Source organism: Rana temporaria, chromosome 9, assembly GCF_905171775.1.
Source record: "Rana temporaria chromosome 9, aRanTem1.1, whole genome shotgun sequence".
In the NCBI taxonomy this organism is placed as follows: domain Eukaryota; kingdom Metazoa; phylum Chordata; class Amphibia; order Anura; family Ranidae; genus Rana; species Rana temporaria.
Window position 1 is genome coordinate 132175509 of NC_053497.1, and position 12938 is coordinate 132188446.

General features: G+C 45.3%; 1 protein-coding gene across 4 annotated transcripts; it reads right to left on the reverse strand.

The window, feature by feature from the left end:
• Positions 1–4650: 4650 nt before the first annotated feature.
• Positions 4651–12911, reverse strand: PQBP1 (polyglutamine binding protein 1). Of its 4 annotated transcripts, none has more exons than XM_040324546.1 (7): positions 12812–12911; positions 10881–10961; positions 10676–10787; positions 8123–8223; positions 7421–7555; positions 7282–7339; positions 4651–4916 (listed from the first exon to the last, which is right to left on the reverse strand). In XM_040324546.1, exons 2-7 carry the CDS (start codon positions 10945–10947, stop codon positions 4760–4762), a joined length of 630 nt encoding a protein of 209 aa, XP_040180480.1. In that variant the 5' UTR covers positions 10948–10961; positions 12812–12911; the 3' UTR covers positions 4651–4759. The 4 variants fall into 4 exon arrangements, with proteins under 4 accessions (XP_040180480.1, XP_040180482.1, XP_040180478.1 ...); XM_040324548.1 differs by having other exon boundaries at positions 10881–10964; positions 12812–12908; XM_040324544.1 differs by having other exon boundaries at positions 12769–12871.
• Between the last annotated feature and the right edge of the window lie 27 nt (positions 12912–12938).

Sequence of the window (12938 nt, forward strand, 5' to 3'; positions counted from 1 at the left end):
CTCTTAGCCAGTCAGGAAGAGGGAAAACTGAGAACTCAACTCACATTGGCTGCATGAAAAGTCCTTCCGACCGCTCCACCAATAGAAATAATTACGTCGTTCTGAGGGGAACGCCATCTTTTCTGTGGGCAAATAGCCCTTATTATTTGTAACCAGCATAAACTGAATCCTGTAGTAGGAGAGAGAAGTTTATGTGCTGCTATTATTATCCAATCAGGGCACACCTGTTGTGTCTGAATGACAATTCAAACTATGGGCAAGTCTTTTCTTCTAGTCAGTTAACATTACCAAAAATAACTTTCAGCATTCAGCAACCTCAGGCTTCATTTTCTTACCTCAGCAGGAATAGGGAAGGGAAGACTGGAGAATGGTTGCCGGGGGTGACGGTTCTCTGTTCAGTCACATCCACGCAGGAGCCTCTTTAAAGCACAACTTTACACATAACAACTTGATAAAAAATAATGTTCTTTAGCAAGGAAAATACATTCCAAATGAATCATTTTGCTACCAAAATTAGTGTGTGCTGTAACTTGCCTCCAGCATTGCTTGTGTTTCTTCTTGCAGGAGGCGGCCATTTTGCTGAAGCCCAGAGCCCCTGAACAGCAGTAAATTATAAAGTGGAACTAAACCCATCGATTTGAGGTCCACTCAAAAGTGGAAGCTCCACTTATCTGCCTCTTCTCCCGCCCCCGTGCCATTTGGCACCTTTTGGGAGGTAGGGGGGAGCAGGTAGCTGCTCCCACTTTCGGGTGATCTCGCCGTGGCGAGATCACCGGGAAGTTCACCCCCCTCCTCCTCCTTCCCTTGCCGCTGGGCCATTCAGAAAGCGCACTGCGCAGTAGGGAACCAGCTGTGAAGTGGCAAGGCTACATTGCTGGTTTCCCTAAAAGCCCTGTACACACGATCAGATTTTCTGCAGACAAAGCGTAGGACTTTTGTCCGAAGGGCATTGGCCAGGAACTTGTATTGCATACAAATGACAAAGAATTGTCGGCCAACAAACACAAAACTACGTGTTTTTTCAGCTCTTTAGCGCCACCCTTTGGGCAAGTTCTGCTAATGTTGTGTTATGGTGAGCATTGCTTCTGAGCATGCGTGTTTGTACTTTGGAGTTTTGTCCGACAGACTGTACACACGATCGCATAATCCGACAACACACATTTGTCCAACAACAGCCTGTCATCATACAATTCCCGTTGGAAAATCCGATTGTGTTTTTTTTTTTTTTTTTAATGGAAGTAAAATAGGGCTTTCATCTGTTCCAAAAAATGGATGTTGACAGAAGTGGATGATCATCCATTTTTCCATAGACATTCATTGATGCGTTTTTCATCCGTCAACGGATGGATGAAAAACGGTCCGCATGTACGAAAGGGGCGTTCCTATCAGAAGATCTATGCAGCCCTATGAACAGGCAGACAAACAAAATTGTGTCCATTTAGACCCCCCTACCTCTAGGTCCCTGCAGGTCCAGCAGACCTAAATGTGACGGATAGGAGGTAGCCAGATGTAAACGTACAGCAGAGTCCATTTACATCTGGCCACCCATGGAGCTGTCACGGGTCTGTTGGGCACAAACATAAAAAACACCACCATTCGTCCCGTTCTGCTCCAATTTAGCAGATCTGCTCACGGATCCCTTGCTGATCACAGCGGACTCTACTCCACGTGACAGAAGCCTTTTTTGCAGCTTGGTACTGCTGATCTCCTCCAGCGTTGGCTTCATTTAACTGGTGACAACAGTGAAGCACGGCGGCCCAACACATTACCAAAGATGCTTGTGGTCTCTATGGCTGGGGCATGCCAGCACAATGCTTCAGCACAGCTGCTTGTAGTGCCATTAGGGGAGCACACCTGCCCAATGTGTCAGTACAGCCTGCTTGTCGTCTCTATAAGGCAGGGGTGTCAAACTCAATTTCATTGTGGACCGCATCCAGGGGTGCATTTATGTTTTGTACCGCCCTAGGCCTGGTGAAACTTGCGCACCCCCTACTTTATATATGACGCACCCCTTCCTTTTTAAGACCCGCCCTATCATTTTCATGGGAGGAGGACAGGGGGACAGGATGGGATGAGGACAGGGGGACAGGATAGGATGAGGACAGAGGGATGGGATGAGGACAGAGGGATGGGATGAGGACAGGGGGACAGGATGGGATGAGGACAGGGGGACAGGATGGGATGAGGACTGGGGACAGGATGGGATGAGGACTGGGGACAGGATGGGATGAGGACAGGGGGACAGGATGGGATGAGGACTGGGGGACAGGATGGGATGAGGACAGAGGGACAGGATGGGATGAGGACAGAGGGACAGGATGGGATGAGGACAGGGGGATGGGATGAGGACAGGATGGGATGAGGACAGAGGGACAGGATGGGATGAGGACAGGATGGGATGAGGACAGGGGGACAGGATGGGATGAGGACAGGGTGGGATGGGCACAGGGGGACAGAGCATCTTTTAATTTGGGGGGAGAGGGTGTGGGGGATATGTGCTGGGGAGTGATTTGATTTTTCGCCGCCCTAGGCCATAATACATCACTGGCCGCATCAACATTATGATTGTCCTCAAAAGGGCCGGTTGTATCTGTAAGATTAGCTATCTAGTGCATCCCCATCAGAAGTCGAGACCCCCACCCTCCCTTACATCACAGTGCACCCCCTTTCCTTATGCTGTTGCTGGGAAGAAGATGAATGCATTGCTTTAAAGCAGAAGTCTGGAGGAGGACCAGAGGGGGGCTGGAGCTCTCCTGCAGCTGCAGGAAAGGTGCAAGGGCCACATGAAATGGCCTGGGAGGGCCGGATTCGGCCCGCGGGCCTTGTGTTTGACACCTGTGCCCAATGTTTGGTACAGCTGCTTGTAGTCCACATATGGGAGTACACCAGCTCACTGTGTCCACACTGACACTTGTAGCCCCCATGAGGGGTTCACACCTGCAACTTGGGGGACCCCTGCTTTCAGGGTGTGCAGATTTAGTCACCACCCTTCACAGCTTCCTCTTGGACACTCAAAATCCATTGAGAAATATTTCCTGCAATGGGGCCAGGTTTTTTTTTAGTGCCTGCGGCTCCTGGAAGCAGGGGCCAAGGTATTCATTAATTCTCCTGGTTAAATCTTTATTTTAAAAGACGCTTTTCTTACTGCTTTAGTTTGCACATATGGCTGGCAGGGAAGCGGACCTTCTATGGAAGGTCTACTTTAAAATGTAAAAACTTTATCAAAGTGTTAGCAATTGGGTTTAAACACTTTAAAATCTTGTTTCGTTTTATTAACCACTTCCTATCCGGGCCAATTCTGGCACTTCACTCCTACATGTAAAAATCATAATTTTTTTTCTAGAAAATTACTCGGAACACCCAAACAATATCGTTTTTTTTTTTTTTTAAGCAGAGACTCTAGTAAATAAAATGGTGGTCGTTGCAACTTTTTATGTCTCATGGTATATGCAAGGCGATTTTTCAAACGCTTTATTTTTTTAAAACAGTAAAGTTAGCCCAACTTTTTTATATAAATGTGAAAGATGATGTTACGCCGATAGATACCTAGCATGTCACACTTTAAAATTGCGCACACTTGTGGAATGGCGCTAAACTTTGGTACTTAAAAATCCCCATAGGCGACGCTTTAAAAAAACAATGTATTCTTTGACTTTTATACTTTCTCTTAAAAAAAAATATATATATATTTTCTGGATCACTTTTATTCCTATTACAAGGAATGTAAACATCCCTTGTAATAGGAATGGTGCATGCCAGGTCATTTTTATGGAGAGATGAGACCCCACATCTCTCCTTCAGGCTGAGATGAAGAAAAGAAACCCAGACCACCGAGGGTCATAGAGATGACTGGGGACCATCTGGTCACCGGAAATCTCTATGCTCAACTTCCAGCAGCGACCGATTCGTTCTCCAGCTCGCTGATCGCAGGGAGAAGCACCGGAGGGCAGCTGGGGGAATGGACGTCTCCTCCCGCTGCCTGTAAGAACTGCCGCTACGATTCTTTTTATAGTGCACAGAATCGCCAGCTGAAAAAGATGATATCTGGAGGATGCCTGCAGCTGCAGGCATCATTCACATATCCCCACTCAAATTGGGGATATCTGAAGACTTCGAACTGAAGTATGTGCTAGAGACCATATACTGTTGGTTAGCAAGAGAAGATTTATATTTGCAAATCCCAATAGAATATTAAATATAATTTGCCCTGCTGCTTCTCTCTGCTGGATGGTTGGGATATCTGGCACCCTGCTGCATACTGGACGCGACTACCACAACCACTGGACTCCTTTTAATATGATGAGCCTTTTTACTTCAGATTTGTAGTAAGTGTTTTTAATCCTTTGGCAATAAAGTTGTGGTGTTTTTGCACTTGGAGGCGCAAGTTGGCCGTTTCTTCAGTGCACATGCGCCGTTTCGGCAGCAGCGCATATAGTGAATATCTCCTAAAGTTTAGGAGATATTTACAGTACCTACAGGTAAGCCTGACTATGGACTTACCTGTAGGTACAAGTGGTGTAACAGAGTTTACTTTAACTTATTTGACTTCTTGCCTGAAGTTGCTCTTAAATCCTGTGGTTGACCTTTCAATAAGTCACCTAGAATTGAGCTGCCATTGGAAACAGTTACTTTCTTAATATACACTGCGTGTCCAATAAATAATAAAAAGACAGTTTATTTTGCACGCACAAACATAAAACATCCAAGCAGAAAACTGTACAGGGTAGGAAAACACAGAACGTCACTCAAGCGGATATTCTTATTCCACTGGTTTAGCGCGGGATGCCTCGGCATTGGCTCTAAGCACGGCTCCTGGGCTGGGATATGGCCGCTGTTGAAACAGGGGTCCTGCAGCTGTGGTGTCTGCTCCAGTTTTAGCCTCATTTCTTTTAGGAAGTCCCGTGGACCAGGTACCCCTAAAGTGCAGAGAACAGAGTTAGGCAAGCTCACAATGCAAAGCATGAATGACAGAACAGCAGGTATCACATATGAGAGGCATTAAAATGGCCCAGGTGTCAGATATATTTATCATGCTCAATGCATGCAGGCTTAGTAACGTGTAAATTTAGCACTTGCATTATACTTGATGAATCCATGAAAAAAAACTGTCAGAACTATATAAAGAACTTTTTCCTGTCTCTCCTACCTCGGTAACCAGGTGCAGGGAGCAATAGGTGGCAGGGGTTCTGGATTTGGGAGGAGAGGAGTGGGATGATATGTGGAGTGTCCCTTTCACACACTTGGTGTCAGCTAAAGACCGCTTAATTCAACTTGAGTTCCTACACAGGATATATTACACGCTAGCAAAGTTGTCCCAGGAACATCAGCAGAATGTTGGCGTTGCTCACAATCTCCAGCCAACTTTAGACACATTTTTGGGGATTGCCAGGTAGCCAAGGAGTTTTGGTCTGACGTCGGGTACTGTGTGACGGAGATTACCTCTGTGCCTTTGATGGTGGCAACATGCTTGCTTGGCTGTTACTGTTATATGCGTGCAAGGCACTGATCCTCTATTGGAAATAACCCAAGATGCCCTCACTGTCATACTGGAAAGGGCATGTGAAAACGGCGATTCTGTTCTATAAAGCAATGTACCTGAACAGGGGATGCCCAATTTCCGGTAGCCTAATGACTACAAGGATCATACTACTGGGGTGGAGGAGTTCTGGGTGCGTATAGATATGTAATTTGTAATTTATATATATATTAATATAAAAAAAAAAAAAATGATATTTATACAAAAAAAAAAAAAAAGGTAGCAAGCACTTGCAGGTATACATTTATCTTTCATAGAGATAACAGCCCTCCACCTGACACTTCCTTCACCCTCCCAGAAGGCCTGCACTGCACCATCTTTACTCAGGCATCACCTATAGCGTCATATAGTCTAATATGATTTGAGCTTTGCCCACCCATGTTGTCTCACAAAGATCAGCCCTCCTCTGCCGTCTCTAACCTTGTGACGTGCTACAAACGTAAAAATATACAGGCTTGGGGGGGGGGGGGGGGGATGCTTCCTGCAGCCTCTAGCAAAATGATAACATTCTTGAAAATAAATCACTTCCCTAAATATGAAGAAGACTTTTTATTTTAAAAAAGGTACTTTTGTTTTGGTAAAATTATACTGTTGCTATCAAATGGAAGATGACAGAAAATTAGTAGAATTAAAAGCAGAGTTCGACCCAAAAGTGGAACATCCACTCATCAGATTACCCCCCCCCCCTCCAGTGCCACAATTGGCACCTTTCAGGGGGAGGGGGGACAGGATACCCGTCTGACAGGTATCCTTTCCCACTTGCGAGAGACCGGGCCGTGACGTCACCCTTCTCCTCCCTCCCCTGGCCGTCAGGCCAGTAGGAGAGAGGAACGGGCCTCGCACATGCGCACTAGGGTTCCCGGCGTGAAGCCAAAAGACTACACTGCCAGGTACCCTTACCCGCAATGGCGGCGACAGCACCCGACAGCTGATGGAAACATCATCCTATGCATTAAGGTGAAAAAAAACTTCTTGCAATCACCAGCCCCCCATTTTACTTACCTGAGCCCTGAAACTTCACCTGGCGGAGACGTGCCGTTCCTCTTCCCGGGGTTCTCGGCTCTGGATTGGATAGATTGATAGCAGCACAGCCATTGGCTCCTGCCGCTGTCAATCAAATCCAATGATGTGGGTGTCAGGGCAGAGTCATACATTCGCCATCTATGAATGCTGAATGAATGACTCTGGAGCATGCCCGCAAGGTAACCCCCCCGGGAAAGCACTTCTCCTGGGGGTTATCTGATGCGGGTGGGGGGGAGCCACGAGAGCCGCCGGGGGGACCCCATAAGTCGGGATTGGGGCCACTCTGTGCAAAACGAGCCGCACAGTGGAGGCATGTATGACATGTTTGTTATTGAAAAAGCTTTACAACCACTTTAAGAGCCCTTTCACACTGACAGCGTGGGGGCGTTGGCAGAAAAGTGCTGCTAGTTTTAGCTTCGTTTTTGTGGCGCTAGCTGGGGGGGTTTAACCACTGCTAAAATAAAGGGTTAAAAGTGCCCACAAAGCACCGCTGCCCATGGATTTCAATGGGCAGGGGCGCTCAAAGGAGCTGCTTGCAGGACTTTTATTAGCATCCTGCCAGCGCAGCGCCCCAGTGTGAAAGCACTCGGGCTCACACGGACTGCAGATGAGGCTTTTTTCAGGCGCTAATTTTAGCGCTAAAGCACCTGAAAAATGCCAGTGTGAAAGGGGTCTAAAAGAAAATCATCATAATGATGAGGATATGTACAGTTCATAGTTACCTTGGAGCATCAGAGTAAGCACTGGGGTCCATGGGATCAATTTCTTCCTCTTTCCTCCCTGGGAAAAGTATAGACATCAGTTAATCTCAAGGAAGCTGGTTTTACACCCAAACTGGAAAATATTCCTCAGCTGTGTCACCTTTTTTAGATTTAGGATAAGGAGCCACTTCATCCCTTCGGCTGTGTCTTCTCTCTTTTACCTCTTCCCTCTCAACCCGTTCCAACCGCTCAGGCCTCTCTAGTCTATCAGACCGCTCCAACTTTTCCTCGGGTTCTGGAGATGGAAAGGCAGGAAGATGAACATATTTATCCATGAGAGATATATGCCGACAGAAAGAAAATATGAAACCGTTTTATACAAAAAAAAAAAAGAGAAGCATGTCAAACTGAGTTGAGTTGATATCCACATCCTGTAAGGCTGGATTTACACCTATGCATTTTTAGTGCCGTTTGCAAGATGTATTCGGTCAAATGAGAATTTTTTGTACTATATACGGCACTCTATTTTTCGAGATGGGACTAGCATGCAAAAAAAGAAAAAAGGGATCATTCTTCCAATTTTCTTATAGCGTGTACAAAGGCTAAACACAATAGGACAAGACGATAATAATACACGTTTACACACTAAATGCAAATCTCTTTTATCCAGAGAAATTGAGAAGAGGATTTAAAGAAAAGAAAAAAAAAAGTTGGGAAAGGGTGTAGAGGTGGGTAGGAAATGACGAAGAGGAAAAAATTGAGTATGATGAAAGGAGAGGACGTAGAAGAAAAATAAAGAATCCTCATGTCACACATTTCTATACGCGATACCTCACAAACAGCGACATAGAGACAGCATCACCTTTGTGTTTGAATGTGCTTTTGCTGATAATAGCAGTGGGATCATTCGGAGACAACCATGACACCATATCCGTCTCCACATTCCAGTAATAAGGGAGGCCCCTAAATTAAGGAGAGTTGGGAAAAGGCAAAAAAAAAAAAAAAAAAAAACACAAATCTGAATACAAATATTTCTCTGATCATCTGTGATACCAGCCTAGGGTACATCATCAACTGTCCTATCTAGTATACTAACAGTTTGGGAAGATGCCAGCCCTAAAACAAACCTGCCACAATATAAAACATATTTAAAAGGCAGTGTACACGTTTTTTTAACTAGGTATTAGGAGTAGCTATATTTCCTATGTTATGTGTTTGCCTTAGCTTGTAATGGTTGTAGTATATGTGCATCTACTGCAATAATAACTGAAAAGATGGGAGGATGATGTATTTTCAGTTTACAAAGTTCTCCAGGGCATCATCCCATATAGTCAATAGAAAATTCCTAAATTAAAGGGGACTTTTAGTTGTATGCCACTGTTGATCCATACATAACATAGCAACAATAATTTAAAACAGAGTCCCTTTTATCATACAAAGCCTTAAAATAATGTATAGATGTCATAAGAAAAACAATCAAGTACATGATGAGCATCCAGAACACGTATTAACTTAAAGAAGTCCAGCCTGAGCTTTTTAGGCTGGGCTTCTGCTAAGGGCCACAGGAGTGCAATTCGTTTTGCACTCCTGTGACCCGTTTTCAGCGGAGAGCGGTCTGAAGTCCGCTCCCTGCTGACGTCACTGCCATCAGTTGGAGCAGTGCGTCATCACGACTTCCAAGTCGGGATCCACCAGCTGCCCTGATTGATGACAGTCTCAGGGAGCCACTGAGACAGCCTCTCCCCACCCCTTCACTGCTCAGCACTCCAATGAGCGTGGAGGAGCAGAGAGGAAAGACGCTAACTGACAGTCAGCAGCTTTCCTCTCTGGGATCTGCAAGAACCGAGCCATCGGCGGTGTTCGGTGGCTCGGTTCTCAGTGCAGGGATGGCAGGGGACAGATGGAGCATCAATCTGATGCTCCAGCCACCAAGGTAAGTATGAATCAAAATAAATAAATAAAACCAATATTTCCCTTTTAAAATTGTCTACACGTTTTATGGTTGCCAACGCTTTCTAAGGACCCGTGACGTTATAGTAGTCTTCTACGCAGGTCACTGCAAGTGGTCATTCCAAAACGTGTTCTGTGTGGCAGTTTACACTACAACTCCGGCCTGATGTATGGTGTTGTGCAGAAATATGCGGAGGTGGTTCTGGTCAGCTCAGTAAATTGCTTTAAAAAAAAAAAAAAGAAAGAAATCTTTCCCGAGACCCCTTTCACGATGAGGCAGTTTTCAGGCGTTTTAGCGCTAGAAATAGCCTCTAAAAAGTGCTTAAAAAACCGCCTCTCATTCATTGCAATGTGTGCTTTCACCCTCGGGTGGTGCGGTTCAATGAACGTTGGAAAAAGTCCCGCAAGCAGCATTTTTTGGGGCAGGTTGGGAGCACTCTCAAATCGCCCCTGCGCATTAAAATGAATGGGCAGCGCTTCCAAAGCACCTTAAAAGAGCAGCAAAACTTGTCTTTATCTTTTTTTTAAGTCACATTGTCATGCGACCTTAAAAAACCTTCACCTCTAGCGCCCAAAAAGCACCTCTAAAACACAGCTAAAGCACTGCAAAAACAACCAGCGCTTTAGCGACGTTTCAGTGTGAAAAGGGGTCTAAATGTAAATAATATAACTGGGTACTAACATTTATAGGTAAAGTTGATCCAGGGAAAATCCCATTGTTTCTCGTGGATCAGGAAGGATTTTTTTCCCCTGCTGTAGCAAACTGGATCATACTTTATTGGGGATCAACTATGGGTATGGGATTGTATGATTTTTTTTTTATTGGTTGAACTAGACTGACTTGTGTCTTTTTTCAACCTAACTATGTAACTGTATATGTTGCATTTTCCCACAGAGCACCGGATGACACCACTGGTCACCGCACTACTGTGCAGGGACATTTGTAAAGTGTCACTATGTAACACTTAAAAAAGAAAAAAAGAAAAAAGGGAACAGTGCAATGGGCACCTCTCCCTGCCCGGCCTCACTCTGACAGTTACCTGGACAGTTAGGCACCTTTCACACGGGCGCCTCTGTGAAGCGGGATCCGCCTGCTCAGCAGGGGATCTCTCCGCTAATCCCTGGTTGACAGGTCCGACACAGCCCGCTCTCGTCTATGGGGCAATCAGATGGAAACGGACTGCCTGTCCTTTTGCATTCCATCCGATCTAATCCGTCTGTCTGTTTTTTGGCGGACAAGATCAGATGGCAGCGGGTGTCAGCGGACATGTGTTCGATGATATCTGCTGCTCCATAGAAGTGACTGGAGGGTCCGATCAGGTCCGCCTGAAGCACTGACAGGCGGAACTGATCAAATCGCCCATGTGAAAAGGTCTTAAAACTCTGTATTTATCATGCAGGCTAATGTGAACCGGCCTTTACTTGTTACACAAGTCAGCCAGAATAAGCAGTAGCTGGGACTCACCATTCTGGATCAAACACTTTGTACCAGTTTGGAGGAAGATTCTCTATCCGGGTTGCCTCATAATCAACATTATCGTCGTCATAATCCTCTGCGATGACCTCTTCTGCGGGTTCTAAGTGGATATGGCAGACAAGAATTGAGTGAGAAGAGTCTATATAGTGTCAGGAGTAGATAATAAAAAGGATACAAGCAGACATCCACTCACCTGATTCCACATGCTTCAGAATCCCTCTCTTGGCTAAACGAGCCTGAAGAGTCAATGGAAGGGGCATTCTGGACCACTAACCTGCAGAAGAAAGAAACATTCGCTGAGAGATTTCTCTTTTTAGACCAGTGAGCAAAGCTCAGTGTTAGCTAAAGTCTTACATTGCTTTTGGGAAAATATAACTCGGGTCTTATTCTCTTCCAAGGTCTTTCAAATAGAGAACAATATTTTGTATTGGTATGTTTCAGCCAGAGAACGGAATGAAATAAAATTGAGAGTCTTGCTGCAGTACAAATCCTGTGATTTCACATATAAATGACGATCATCATAACTATATTAAAGTAGATCCAAGTCCTGCAGCAGGTTGGCACAGCTGAGCAAATCGCCATAGCAGACCACGTGTCCCCGGAGCTGATGCGTGTGCCCAGCAGGCGCGATGTCCGCCGGACACCCGCGATCTCTTGTGACAGAATGAGAACAGGGATGTGTGTGTGTGTAAACACACAAATCCGGTTCTCTCAGGGGGAGAGGAGACAGATCGGGTGTTCATACTAAGTAGAAACACAGATCGGTCTCCTCCCCCAGTCAGTCCCTTCCCCCCTACAGTTAGAACACACCTAGGGAACACAGTTAACCCCTTAAAGTGGAGGTTCACCTGCAAAAAAAAATTAAGATTAGATTCATGCTCATTTTGTCTAGGGGAATCGGCTATTTTTTTTAAAAAAGAAGCAGTACTTACCGTTTTAGAGAGCGACCTTCCCCCGCCGCTTCCGGGTATGGTCTTCGGGACTGGGCGTTCCTTCTTGATTGACAGTCTTCCGACAGGCTCCCGACGGTCGCATCTATAGCGTCACGATTTTCCGAAAGTAGCCGAACGTCGGTGCGCAGGCGCCGTATAGAGCCGCACCGGCGTTCGGCTTCTCGTGACGCGATGTATGCTTTCTGTTGGAAGCCTGTCAATCAAGAAGGAACGCCCAGACCCAAAGACCATACCCGGAAGCGGCGGAGAATATCGCTCTCTAAAACGGTAAGTACTGCTTCATTTTTAAAAAAAAACTAGCTGATTCCCCTAGACAAAATGAGCATGAATCTAATCTTAAAATTTTTTTTGCGGGTGAACTCCCGCTTTAATCGCCTCCTAGTGTCAACCTCTTCTCTGCCAGTGGCATTTATACAGTAATCAGTGGCTATTTTTAGCTCTGATCGCAGTATAAATGACAATGGTCCCAAAATAGTGTCAAAAGTGTCCAATCTGTCCACCATAATGTCGCAGTCCTGATAAAAATTGCAGATCACCGCCATTACTAGTAAAGAAAAAATATATATTTTAATAATAAAAATGCCATAAATCTATCCCCTATATTGAAGACGCTATAAACTTTTGGGCAAACCAATCAATATACGCTTATTGCGTTTTTTTTTACCAATAATACGTAGAAGATCATATCGGCCTAAACTGATGAAGACATTTTTTGGGGATATTTATTATAGCAAAAAGTACAAATTTTTTTTTTTTCCCCAAAATTGTTGCTTTTTTTTGTTTATAAGCTCTATTTATATAGGGGGGGGAAAAGGGACATCAAATTTTGTTTGGATACAGGGTCGCACGACTGCGCAATTGTCAGTTAATGCAACGCAGTGCCGTATCACACAAAATGGCCTGGTCAGGAAGGGGGTAAATCCTTCCCTGGCTGAATGATTAAAGGATCAGGAGACCTCCAATAGGAAGAAATACATTGAACAACACAGAAGGAGCTATTAGAGCGCCTCTAAGGACTCTCTATATAAATGCATGCAGCTGAATTATTTCACATTGTATTAGAGTTTACCACCATAGGCAGAAAACCCCTTCCTCTACTAATGGAGAACTACAAGTAGTAGCACTGACCTCCCTCCGTGTGTACCCGGCGGGCGGACTATGGACGACTCACCAGCTCCCACTCTGCAACTTCCAGGACCTGAAAACCCGGAGACGCAGCTTGATGACATCATAACCCAACACAGCGTTCCACGCCTCGCTCCAACATCTCGCCCCCCTCAGTGATTGGTAGCTGGTTC